Source organism: Puma concolor, chromosome E1, assembly GCF_028749965.1.
Source record: "Puma concolor isolate L17-30 chromosome E1, mPumCon1.1.hap2, whole genome shotgun sequence".
Classification (NCBI taxonomy): domain Eukaryota; kingdom Metazoa; phylum Chordata; class Mammalia; order Carnivora; family Felidae; genus Puma; species Puma concolor.
The window spans coordinates 14,784,883-14,798,028 of record NC_141680.1 but is presented as its reverse complement, the minus strand read 5'-3'; the positions used below and the strand labels follow the sequence as shown (position 1 = coordinate 14,798,028).

Below are 13,146 nucleotides of genomic sequence, written 5' to 3'. Positions count from 1 at the left end.
TCTAATTCTGGCTCTACCAATAGCTTTCTCTTCCCTGGACCTTGGTCTCCTTATTTGTAAAATGGGATATCGATGGTCTATGCAACCCATATGTCTCTGAGTTGTTGTGAGGATGAAATAAATTAACATTTGTAAAGTGCTTAAAACAGTGCTACATGCTCACTAAGCATTCGTATTCATAATGGCAAGGGACCAGGTGGTGTTGTATGAGTGGCAGGGGACTCAGCTCTGGGTAAGTCATTTCCATCCCTGCCTTTAGGGGCCAGAGGAAGGGTCTGAGGGGATTCAGGTTAAAGGGCTGATATGACTTTTCCCGCACCATTGCCAACCAAATATTCCATGCCCTGCCTTTTGGGGCCAAATATCCAGAGAAGTCCTCCACTTTTGTCTCCAGAACTGGAAGACTCTGACATGAGGGCTTTGGAGGGGGTTTTGGCAACTCATTGGCCTCAAAGGTACCCTGCCTTCTCTCTATGGATCTCTTTCCTCCCTGCTCTCCAGTCAACTTTTTTTTTTTTTAATTTTTTTTTCAACATTTATTTATTTTTGGGACAGAGAGAGACAGAGCATGAACGGGGGAGGGGCAGAGAGAGAGGGAGACACAGAATCGGAAACAGGCTCCAGGCTCCGAGCCATCAGCCCAGAGCCTGACGCAGGGCTCGAACTCACGGACCGCGAGATCGTGACCTGGCTGAAGTCGGACGCTTAACCGACTGCGCCACCCAGGCGCCCCCCCAGTCAACTTTTAAGCCTTCACTGGACTTGGGTGTCAATAAATAAAAGTTTTAGCTGCTCCTAGAAGATTCTAACCCTCAAAAAGTTGAAGAAATGGGACACCAGGGTGGCTCAGTCGGTTAAGCATTCAACTTCAACTCAGGTCATGATTTCGCAGTTTGTGAGTTTGAGCCCCGCATCGGGCTCTGTGCGGACAGCTCAGAGCCTGGAACCTGTTTCGGATTCTGTGTCTCTCTCTCTCTCTCTGCCCCCTCCCCCCCCCACTCACGCTGTCTCTCTCAAAAATAAATAAACATTAAAAAAATTTAAAAAGTTGAAGAAATGACTCTCTTTTAGGTCTCTTGGCAAGTAGAGTTCCTATTTTGTTCAAAGGTGTCTCAAATCCCACTCTGTAGGAACTCCAGATTCTAGCTGTGCTTTGAGTGGCCCCACTTCATCCTGTCTTCCCTGAAGAAACCCCTGAGAGAGGAGCAGAAAGGCCAACACTGTCCTGCTTCTTAGTGCCTCTCTGTCCCTCTAAGGGCAGTATTCCTGGATTGTGTACTGTGTCGGTCTCCGGCAGGCCCATGGGTTCTGATGAACCATCAACTCATCAATGATTTCGACTGTCAACTCTGAGGAAATAACCCCTCAACTTCATGATGTACTGGTAAGAAGGATGAAAGATATGTTTAGTATCCCCCCAAAATGTGTGGTATGAAGGAGCTTGAAAACTTGGGCTCTCATACTAGCTCTGTTACTTACCATTTGAGTAATTCTGGGCAAATCTCAACCTCTCTGAGCTCTAATTTCTCCTCAGTGAAATGTGAAAAGTAACATTTGCTTTGCCAACAGGATCATTGTGAGGTTGTCAGGAGGAGAGGGTGAACGTATTTTGTGAAGGGCATGCACGCGGCATTGTTATGATCACATCCCAATGTTTTTCTCCTTGATCTTATCAAGATAGATCCTGGGACTTTGGCTTTTCATCAGCCGAAGCAAACAGTCCCGCCCCAGATGTTTGTCTGAGGGGTGGCCCTGCCTCATGGGAACTTCCGGCTTTGCCCCAAGACGCACTTCTTATAGAGTCCTGCACTGGGCTCTGCACAAGCTCCCAGCTGGGCATGGAAGACCTGGCCTCTAGGGCTGTCCTCAGGACACTTGCAACATCTTTGGTTGGACAACTATCCACATGTGGAACAACAAAAGATGTGTACAAAGCACCCATAAAACAAATGAAAGGGATGGGCCAGCAGAGCTGAGAGAGCACCATGTGAAGACATAGCTAGGGCCTGGACTTGGGACAAGGGGACTTGGGGTGCCTCCTTGAGGAGGGTAACAATCATAAAGCCAGTATGCAGAGTAATACTGAGCAAAACTGACTGCGTGGCACTCTACCTTAGGTTGCAGGGAGACCCAGACATGTTACGAGATATGGAGATGACGACATTGGAATGATCATGTTGATAACAATGAACATTCATTAAGCACTTTCTATGTGCCAGGCAACCTACTAAATGCTGCTTAAAAATTGTTTTTATTGTTTTCAAAATTAAACTTTTTTTTTTTTCCAAAGTAAACTCTACCCCTGACGGGTCTCAAACTCATGACCCCAACATCAAGAGTTGCCTGCTTTATGGACTGAGCCATCCAGGCACCCCTCAAAGTTAAAGTTGTAATGAAGTCTAAGGAAACTCAAGTGTATTAAAAAAAGGAGCACCTGCCTATTATGGTTGGTAGAGTGAGTGACTCTTGATCTTGGAGCCGTGAGTTTGAGCCCCACACTGGGAGTAGAGCTTACTTTAAAAAACCCCAAATCTTAAAAGCCTAAAAAAATGTGTACATCTCACCTCAGAAGTAACCATCTCACCTCAGGGTTTTGAGCTGAGCACTTTACCCACATAAACTCATTTAAACTGTAGAGAAATCTTATTGGAAAGATTTATCCCCATTTGCAGGTGGAGAAAACAAAACTCAAGAGAGGTTAAATTTAACACCACCCATGTGGTAAGCAGTGGAATGAGGCGGGACTCAAACTCTAGCCCAGTCAAGCCGGAGGTGACTTCCTGAGGTCTCTCAGTGAAGGGGATGGAGTCAGCTCTGGAAGAAGACACCCATAGTGGTCACAAGTTTTAGAGGAAGCTGCTAACCAGTTCAAAGAGTGAGGTGTGGGTAGCAGAGAAGGCCTAGAAGCTCCCTTCATCTCTTCATGACACCTTGGGATTCTGACTTTCTGAGTTCTGTTTGGGTAACAGCTCTGTATATGGGTCAGTGTCCTGGCAGGGAACAGACGGCACATTTAAAATGGATCATTTGAAAAGAGTTAAGGGACTATTTACAAAGCTGTGGACAGAGGTTAGGAGGCAAGAGATAGAGCCGCTACCATCCCTAGCACTGGAGGGACAAGAGAAGGGGACCTCAGAAAGGATGGATTTGGGGGCACCTGGGTGGCTCAGTTGTTTAAGCATCTGACCCTTGATTTCAGCTCAGGTCATGATCTCATGGTCTGAGGGTCTGATATCGAGCCCCGCATCAGGCTCTGTGCTGACAGCCTGGGATTCTTTCTCTCCTTCTTCCCCTGCCCCTCCCCTGCTCACGCTCTCAATTCTCTCTGAAGAAGAAGAAGAAGAAGAAGAAGAAGAAGAAGAAGAAGAAGAAGGAGGAGGAGGAGGAGGAGGAGGAGGAGGAGGAGGAGGAGGAAGGGAAGGAGAAAGAGAAGAAGAAGAAAAGAACTGAAGGATATGGGGAGAGTGCCGCCTAGCAGGAGCTGTAGCTTTCCTTAAATGGAATCCACTGACCCCCAGTGACCTGGAAGGGAGGAAGCTGAGGAATAAGTAGACTGACTTCGCTCTCCTCCTGCCTCCCAATACCCTGCTGGTGACTTTTTCAGCCAATTCCAATCAGCAGCCAGGAGTTAAGGGAGGCCATTGACATTGCCTGTACAGGTTGACTCCCCGGTGCCCAAGCAGGATGGAGAAAGATGGGGAAAGGTTCTGGATGGATGAGATATCTGGCACAGCCTTCCTTATCAGCTTGGGTCTTATTTGCTGTTCTTTGCCAGGCCACTGCCCACTGAGTGCCCTAGCACTGGTAGGAACCAACACCGCCTCTCCATGCAACAAGGCTGCAGGGGCAGCTCTTTTCTTCAAAGACTCTGGTCATACTGTCCTTAGAATTCTGGGTCCCTTAGAATTCTGCAGCCACAGGGATGGTGTGTGGGGAGTTCTGACATAGGAAAGCCAGCCAAAGGTCATGTGGGTAAGCCTCTTAGCCCACCTTCTCAATGAAAGATCAAACTGGAGCGAGGCTCCATTCTCCTCAGTGGTGAAATGCCTGATTTTGATAAAATGGTCCCTAAAGTCTCAGCCCTGAATTTCAGTCTTCGATTATTCTTTTTTTTAAATGTTTATTTATTATTTTGAGAGAGAGAGAGGGGGGAGGGAGGGGCAGAGAGAGAGGGAGACACAGAAACTGAAGCGGGCTCCAGGCTCTGAGCTGTCAGCACAGAGCCCGACGCGGGGCTTGAACTCACAGACAGTGAGCTGAAGTTGGACATTTAACCAACTGAACCACCCAGGCGCCCCCTAAGTCTTCGATTATTCCTAAACCACTAGCATGGCAACAGGAATGAACCGTGTGTGTGTGTGTGTGTGTGTGTGTGTGTGTGTGTGTGTGTGTGTGTACCGGGCCACAATTTTGCCTCAGACACATCCCCTCTGCCTCAATCTTGCCTACATCTTCCTCCATCTAGGGCAGAGAGCTCAGGAGCTCACCCGATAGGTATCATTGAGGGGAACCCCAGGAATTCTCCTACCTGTATCTCAAACCCATCCATTTTAGATCACTTTCCATGATCTTGGGCTACTAGCTCCCAAACTCTTTGGTAATCTGGTGTAACTGTGGCTCCTTTTTTCCTTCATTTTTCCCTAGCTTTATATTACTTTTATCACACATGATGCTCCTCATTTTGCCTTATATGTACCACTTCCTACAGCCAGTTCTTTTCAATATGTTTTATTAGAGAAGTAGTAGAATTACACTTTAGAAAGATTGGGAAATAAGTACAGTAACAAAAAATGTGCCTGTAATCATATGGTCCTAATGCAACTACTGTCACTTTTGTGAATTATCTTCTAGTGTTTTCATACCCATGATGACTCACCTACTTGTTTTCATGCCATAACTGTCTGATATTTTCCACCACATTGGATCATAACTTTTCTTTCATGTCTCGAAAGGGTCTTTATTGTTTTGGAACCTCTTAAAGATAGTTGGCTATTTGTACTTAGTTTTTGCCTTTTATTTGTTAGAAATAAATTATTACTTTAAAATGACTTTTTAGAGGGGCTCCTGGGTGGCTCAGTCAGTTAAGCTTCCAACTCTTGACTTGGGCTCGGGTCTTGATCTCACAGTTCATGGGATGGAGCCCCGCGTCAGGTTCTGTGCTGACCATGCAGAGCCTACTTGGGATTCTCTCTCTCTCTCTTCTCTTTCTGCCCTTTCCCTGTGCATGCTCTCTCTCTCTCTCTCTCAAAATAGATACATAAACTTAAAAAAAATAGGACATGTTGATGCTTAAAAAACCAAAAACCTCCTCCTCAACTTCTCTGTCCAAAGTTTTCCATCATTAACAAGTTCTATGTGTACACACACACACACACACACACACACGGTTTGTTATTTTTAAGACACTGATATCATCATATAGCACCATATCCTGCTTTGCATTTTGCTGTTTTCACTTGGAAATATCCTAAAGGTCAGGAAATGTTTTCATTTGCTACTCAATGCCTATGTATTTAAAAAAATTATGTTTTCTCATCATTCACTGTAGAATAATTAGGAATTCTAGATAAGCAAATATGTGAAAACAAATTTGTCCATTTATATCTCCCAGTCATAACAACTTTTAACATTTGGCATTACAATTTTTTTTAATGTTCATTTATTTTTGAGACAGAGAGGGAGAGAGAGAGAGAGAGAGAGAGAGAGAGAGAGAGAGAGAGAGGAAAGGAGGGGCAGAGAGAGAGGGAGACACAGAATCTGAAGCAGGCTCCAGGCTCTGAGCTGTCAGCACAGAGCCCGACGTGGGGCTCGAACTCATGAACTGCGAGATCTACAGTACAGTGCATCCATTTTCTTATTGTTTGATAATCAGGTGGTTTCTACTTTTTAATGTTCTTTTTTTTTCTTTTTTTTTTCTTCAGGGGAAAGTGCGAACGCAGTCCCCCACTACCACAAATTATGCAGTCGAGTTTCTCACATTTGGGGAAATCTCAGGGGTCAGCACATCCCGAGTGCAATGGATAAGCCTCGCCCTGGGAAAACCACCTTCCTGATCATGGTATCTCCCCTGCCAGGTAAATATTAGTTTTTAATGTTCTTAAACAGTAATGTGATGAATGTCCTGGTAGCTTAATCATTTGAAAAGTGACTTTCATGGGCTCTGCACTGACAGCAGAGAGCCTGCTTGGGATTCTCTCTCCCCCTCTCTGTCCTTCCCCTGCTCATGTGCAGTCTCTCTCTTTCTCTCTCTCTTAAAATAAATAAATGAACTTAAATTGACTTTTATTGCATTTTTTCTTATTGTACCTATTTATTTAGAAAAATGAGAATAGATGGATAAGAAAAAGAATAAAATAAAAATCATTATGACTTCAGCTACCCATACATAAATCATCTTTTTTTCCATTGTAGTGACACAATTTATTCATTTTATTTTATTATATTTTTATTTACTTACTTTCTATAATTTATGTATTTTTTATAATTTACATCCAAGTTAGCACATGGTGCAACGATGATTTCAGGAGTAGATTCCTTATGCCCCTTACCCATTTAGCCTATCCCCCTTCCCACAACTTCTCCGGCAACCCTCTGTTTGTTCTCTATATTTAAGAGTCTCTTATGTTTTGTCCCCCTCCCTGTTTTTATATTATTTTTGCTTCCTTTCCCTTATATTCATCTGTTTTGTATCCATAAATCACATTTTTCTTTGTTCTTATAGTTCTTATACATGTTTCTAACAAATATATTAATATACTGGTTCTTTATGGTAACTTCTTTTTATCTTTAAAAAAATTTTTTTAAATGTTTTATTCATTTTTGAGACAGAAAGAGACAGAGCGTGAGCAGGGGAGGGACGGAGAGAGAGCGAGACACAGAATCCGAAGCAGGCTCCAGGCTCTGAGCTGTCAGCACAGAGCCCGACGTGGGGTTTGAACTCACAAACTGCGAGATCATGACTTGAGCTGAAGTCGGACGCTCAGCCGACTGAGCCACCCAGGCTCCCCTCTTTTATCTTTTTTTGAGAGAGAGAGAGGCAAAGGGGGAGAGAGGGAGAGAGAGAGAGAGAGAGAGAGAGAGAGAGAGAGAACGAGAGAGAATCTCAAGCATGGAGAATTTTAGCATGGAGCCTGACTCAGGGCTCGAACTCATGACACTGGGATCATGACCTGAGCTGAAATCAAGAGTCAGACGTTCAACCAACTGAGCCACTCAGGTGCCCTGATTTTTTTCCTTTTAAAATATACATTGATTTTTTTTTTTATGTCAGTAAAAGTTTTCCTTAGTAGCTATATAATATCCCATCATATGGACACGCTTCTTAATTAACCTCCTTTTGAACTTTTGTGTTGTTTCTAGTTTTTCTCTACTGTAAACAATGCTGCCATGGACAGTCTTCTACAGAGGATCTTTTTTCCCCACCCACATTTTTAATTATCTCCTTAGGATGGATTCCAAAAAGAGAAATTATTGAGTTAAGAGACATGTACACTTGATGGCTTTTGATCACGCCGTCAAGTTGTCATGTTCCATAGTTGGACCAACTTGTACTCCTACTTCAGTCATGATTAGGACTGCCCTTCTCCATACAAACCCTGAGTGGGATAATTAAAAACAACAACAACCAGCTGTTCCAAATCTGACAAGTAAAAATGGTATCGCATTTAAGTTTTTGAGTACGTAAGTTCTAGCAGGATTCAATTTTTATATGCGTCCACTAGCTATTTATATATCTTCCCTGAATTGTCTGTTCATGTCAACTTATTTTCCTACCAGAATGTTCATCATTCCTAATTGTTTTGTAATAAAAACTGTCAATATTTTAGTTTTCGATTGTAGTAAGGTACACATAATACAAAATCTGCTATCTTAACTGTTTTTGAATGTACAGTTCCGTGCTCAGTCACACTGTTGTGCAAACATCACCACTACCAATTTCCATAATTCTTTTCATCTTGCAAAACTGAATCTCTCTGTCCGTTAAACACTAACTTCCCACTCTTCTCCTCTTCAGCCCAAGACCCTAGCAACCACCACTCTACTCTCTGTCTCTATAAATGTGACTACTTTAGGTACCCCACATAAGTGGAATCATACAGTATTGTATTTTTGTGAGTGGTTGCTTTCACTTAGCATAATGTCCTCAAGCATCATCCCTGCTGTAGCACATGTCAGAATTTCCTTCCTTTTTAAGGCTGAACACTATTCCATTATATGTCTATACCACATTTTGCTTATCTATTCATCCATCCATGGAAACTTGGGTTGTTTCCATCCCTCCACTATTGTGAACAATGCTGCTAATTATGAACGTATACAGGCATTTATTATTTTATTTTATTTTATTCTATTTTATTAACGCTTATTTAGTTTTGAGAGAGAGAGAGAGAGATGGAGCGTGAGTGGAGGAGGGGCAGAGAGAGGGAGACACAGAATCCGAAGCAGGCTCCAGGCTCTGAGCTGTCAGCACAGAACCCGACGCGGGGCTTGAACTCACAAACCGTGAGATCATGACCTGAGCTGAAGTTGGACACTTAACTGACTGAGCCATCCTGGTACCCCTATAAGCATATATATTAAAAACACTTAAATTTGGGGGCGCCTGAGTGGCTCAGTCGGTTAAGCATCCGACTTCGGCTCAGGTCATGATCTCACGGTCCATGAGTTCAAGCCCCGCGTCGGGCTCTGTGCTGACAGCTCAGAGCCTGGAGCCTGTTTCAGATTCTGTGTCTCCCTCTCTCTCTCTGCTCCTCCCCCGTTCATGCTCTGTCTCTCTCTGTCATAAAAATAAATAAACATAAAAAAAAGAAAATATTAAAAAGAAAATATATAAAAAAACACTTAAATTTGACATTTTGCCTTTAAATTTTGCTTATCGTATTTTTGTGATTTGCTAAGGTTAAATATTTTTATTTTAGTCAAAACCATTGATCTCTTTCTTTATAGCATCTGACATTGATGTCAAGCTTAAAAAATCCATCCCTGGGGTGTGTGAGTGGCTCAGTCGGTTAAGCATCAGACTCTAGATCTTGGCTCAGGTCATGACCTCATGGGTTGGTGAGACTGAGCCTGCTCAGAGTCCATGCTGCCAGCGCAGAGCCTGCTTGGGATTCTCTCTCTCCATCTCTCTCTGCCTTTACCCTACTCTCTCTCTCTCTCAAAATAAATAAATAAACTGAAAAATTATCCATCCCCACTTTAATACACAATGATGATACTATATATTTTTTCTGGTCCTTTATATATATTAATACACACATTTATAATTCATTTGAACTATATTTTATGATTTGAAATAGAGACTTTACCCCCCATAAATGGTTAACTAATTGTCCCATCACTATTTCCCCCACCACTTTGAAATACATATATCACACACACACCTTTGGGGATGTTTCTAGACCTTCTATTTGTTTCCTTGGTTTCTCTGTTAATTATGTTGGGGAAACTTAAAGAAGGAATGCTCAAAGGCAATTGCTAGGTTCATAGTACACTTGAAGGTCAAAGGCAAGCTGCCCACTTACCTTGTCTGTATTTCCTTCCCTGTTTTCTTTTACATGATGCTTCTGTGTCGGTTACATTCTTCATCCCCTGTTGCTTCCTGTCATTTCTTCAGACAAGGCTGACAGTCCCTAAGAGGTAGGCAAGCTCCCAGGATCTTCACACTGGAGGCCGGGTGTTTTCCTCTCTGCGTGTTTCCCTCCTACACAGGCTGTGCGTTGTCCTGGTATAGGAGGCAGATGAATTAGGACGTGACATGTGCAGACAACCTGTACATTTATAAACATTTCTGAAACTCAGCTCTTTCAAACTAGCTTGAGAAGCATGCTTTTACCATGTTGTGGGCCAGACTGGTCTCTGCTCAACTCCAGGAATGAAGATCTCCAGGGGCGGAAGTAGCTTGAAGCCTGCGTGGAGCTGGTCCTGGAGCGGGGCAGCCTGCCGGCCAATGCCTTACTGTTTTAACTACTGTCACTTTATTTTGTGTGTATGTGTGTGTGTGTGTGTGTGTGTGTGTGTGCGAACTACCGTCCCTTTAAAATTTTTTAGTAATCTGTAGGGCACACCAGTTTTATGTGTGCAGAGTAATTTAATTTTTTATGCATAACTTTCTGGGAAGGTAGAGCAGGTGTCATACACGAGAGAGGCCTCGTCACGGCGATCCCGGTTTCCCTCGCAGAACTCTGAGAACCTGACTCCTCGCGCAGTGCTCCAAAGAAACCCGGCTCTTGGGCACCGGCGGGCTGTGGCCTCGGCCGCTGCGGCGCAGGAGTGCGCAGCTCCAGCCCGAGTCGGCTCCAGGGGCGGGGCCGCGGGGCCGCACGGCCGGGGCTCCAGGCCGGGGCGCGTCTCGCCCCGCCCGCCGGGACCCGCGCCGCGCCCAGCGCCCCGCGCCCGAGAGCGCGCCCTCGGCACTGGCCTGCGGCAGCGGGAGTCGCCTCCGCCCAGCGGCCCGCGGCGGGCAGGGAGCGGGCGGCCGGCCGGGCGGCCGGACGAGGCATGGCGGGCCGCCGGGCGCCGGGGGAGAAGCGCTGGCAGCTGGTGCGCTGGTGAGTGGGCGCCGGGGGCGGAGAGGGGCGCGGGCCTGGTGCGGGCGGGAACCCGCGCGCCCTGCGCCCCGAGGTCCGGCTGGGCGCGGGAAGGAATGGGGCGCCGGCCCAAAGTTTCTTCTCGAGCTGAGGCGGCGGGGCCGGGTTTACGGAGCGGCGCAAGGATTGCCCGCTCGTAAGCATCCCGCGTCCCCGCGCGGGGTCTTTGCGGCTCTCCAGAGAGATGGGCGCTGGGACCGGGGACCCTGTCCCTGACGTCAGGCTTTGGAGGGACCCCGCTCCTCCTTCCACAGGCTCATAGGCAGGGTTTTCCTCCTTCCCTTTCCCCCACCTCTGCTTTCCGATTTGTGCAATGGGGGGTCCCCTGCCTGCCTCCATTTCCGCTGCTTTGGTCGGGTCGCGGAATTGGGCCCCAGGGGGCACAACGCACAGCCCTCAGCTCCCCTGTTCAAGGAGATGCCCCTGTCCACCTACACAGGGATCTCTGAGGGGGCGGCATTGGGGTTGGGGGCTTGGAGATGGGGGCGTCGGAGGTGAGGACCGAGATCCCTGTGTAGGTGGGTGGTTGCCCCTACCCTCACCGCAGTCCTGCCTAGGCCTTTGGGTATCAGGTTACCTGACTGCAGGCTGAGCGGGTTTCAGACGCATCACCGGGAGTCACCCGGGTTGGGCCTGTGTCCGAATGTTGACGGCTGCTGCTTCAGCCAGAGGCCCGACCTCTGCTTAGCGGGCGTTAGAATGCAAGGCAGCCTGCTCAGCCCACCCCTGCTCTGGGGAGGACTCGAGAAACAAAGGAGCGTGTCTGGCCGGGACCCTCCTCACCCCACATCATCCCACCCGCATCAGGACCAGGGCCATCTCTGAAGTAACGTTCTGACACATGGCACACGGTATGTTTTGTAGCAGGAACACAAATAGCAATAATGTCATCAGCAATAACAACCTGGGCGTCCTAAACGCTTCCTGCTGGCTCCAGGACCCAGGTGTTGCAGTGACTGTTCACAGTGATACTCAGAGGAAGGTACTAGCACCCTCATTTCACAGATGAGGAAACTGAAGCTTGGAGAAGGAAAGTGGTTAGTCAAGACCACCCAGCAAACAAGCCCACGAGTCAGGGTTTGTATGCAGTTCTTGCCCAGGGGGTTAACCGCTCCTCTGTTTTGCTTATTTTCTGGATCACCCGTCCCACCCAGCCTGGCCATACATCCAAGTTCACCTTGTCAGAAAATCCTAGCAGGTCCGGACGGGAGGGGGGCATTGGGTTTCCAGCCTGCTCAGGCCACCTCTGCTCGGGGAGGATTCTAAAAATCAAAGTCCAAATAGTCAAGATTATTATTTGGCAGGTTAATTTTCAAATGAAACCCCAATACATAAATCAAAGTAGAGTTAATCTGTTTGAAGAGTTGGTGGAGAGCTGGCAGTTACCCAGTGTCCTCTCCCTGGAAAAGAGGCACCACTCTAGAATTCCAGGGCCTCCCAGATCAGTTTGCTTAGTTTAATTCTTTCCCTGCTTCACCCAGGAGGAAATAGGAAGTTTAAAAGGGGCAGAGCTTGGGGGTGCCTGGGTGGCTCAGTCGGTTAAGCGGCCGACTTCGGCTCCGGTCATGATCTCACGGTCCGTGAGTTCAAGACCCGCGTCGGGCTCTGTGCTGACAGCTCAGAGCCTGGAGCCTGTTTCAGATTCTGTGTCTCCCTCTCTCTGACCCTCCCCCGTTCATGCTCTGTCTCTCTCTGTCTCAAAAATAAATAAACGTTAAAAAAAATTTAAAAAAAATAAATAAAAGGGGCAGAGCTTGGATTCCTGCTCTAAATCTCTTTGCTTCTCTGCCTTGGTACTGCTTGGTTGGGTTGGATCTTGGGCTGAACCTGATGATGCATTAATTATTGATTATTGTTAGTGCCCTAGTTAGGTTTTGGGTTGCCTTTCACCCCCAGGTAAAAGCTCATTGCCGTGAAAAGTTCCTGAAGATATGACTTGAATGGTCGGGCATCTTGGCAGGGAGCACTCTTAGGGGAAGACACACTCTGATCATCATGGCACGCTCCCAATATGGCCAGCCTTGGCCCCTGGTCCCAGGATTGAGTTAGTTTGCTCCACTCAAATAGGTTTAAGAGAAAAAGGGGATTTATTGGCTCACAGAACTGAGAAGTCCAGGGACTTTTCACGTTTCAGGCACAACTGCTCTTAGGTGCACAAATGTCACCAAATAATGCTCTATGCTCTTTGTTCCTCTGCTTTCCTCTGTTTTGCTTTTTTTCTCTTGTGGAGGCAAGTTGGCTATCAGCAGCTGTAGGCAGCTCTCAGGTTAGCAACCCTCATGGAAAAAGCTCTCCTTTCTCAGTAGTTCCAGCCAAAGTCTCAGGATGTCATCTCATTGGCCTGACTTTCCTTGCATGACCACCCCTGAGCCAATCACCGTCGGCAGGGAGATGGACTGCACACATTAGCCGGGCTGGGTCGTGTGCCCACTTAGGACACTGAGGGCTGGGGTCAGTTCTACCCCAACCACAGAATTTTGAGTGGTAGAGAGGGTGATGAATGGTAAATTATTGGGCAACAAAAACTCATGCAAACCCACAATAATGTTGAAAAGGC

The 13,146-nt window shown here is 46.5% G+C and overlaps 1 protein-coding gene and 1 non-coding gene across 3 annotated transcripts in view; one reads left to right on the top strand and one right to left on the bottom strand.

Annotated features, from left to right (window-relative positions):
- Positions 1-5,918: 5,918 nt before the first annotated feature.
- Positions 5,919-6,082, bottom strand: LOC112855879 (U1 spliceosomal RNA). The gene has a single exon (XR_003223058.1). It is a non-coding gene; the product is annotated as a U1 spliceosomal RNA (small nuclear RNA).
- A 4,403-nt stretch (positions 6,083-10,485) lies between these two features.
- The window catches only part of RAP1GAP2 (RAP1 GTPase activating protein 2), a 227,885-nt gene continuing 225,224 nt past the window's right edge, over positions 10,486-13,146 (top strand). For both annotated transcript variants that reach the window (XR_015243925.1, XM_086686312.1), the window contains exon 1: positions 10,486-10,550. Coding sequence is in view for 1 of the 2 variants with exons in the window: in XM_086686312.1 (XP_086542438.1) it covers positions 10,501-10,550 (50 nt within the window). In the remaining variant the exon portion in view is untranslated. The remainder of the gene's footprint in view (positions 10,551-13,146) is intronic.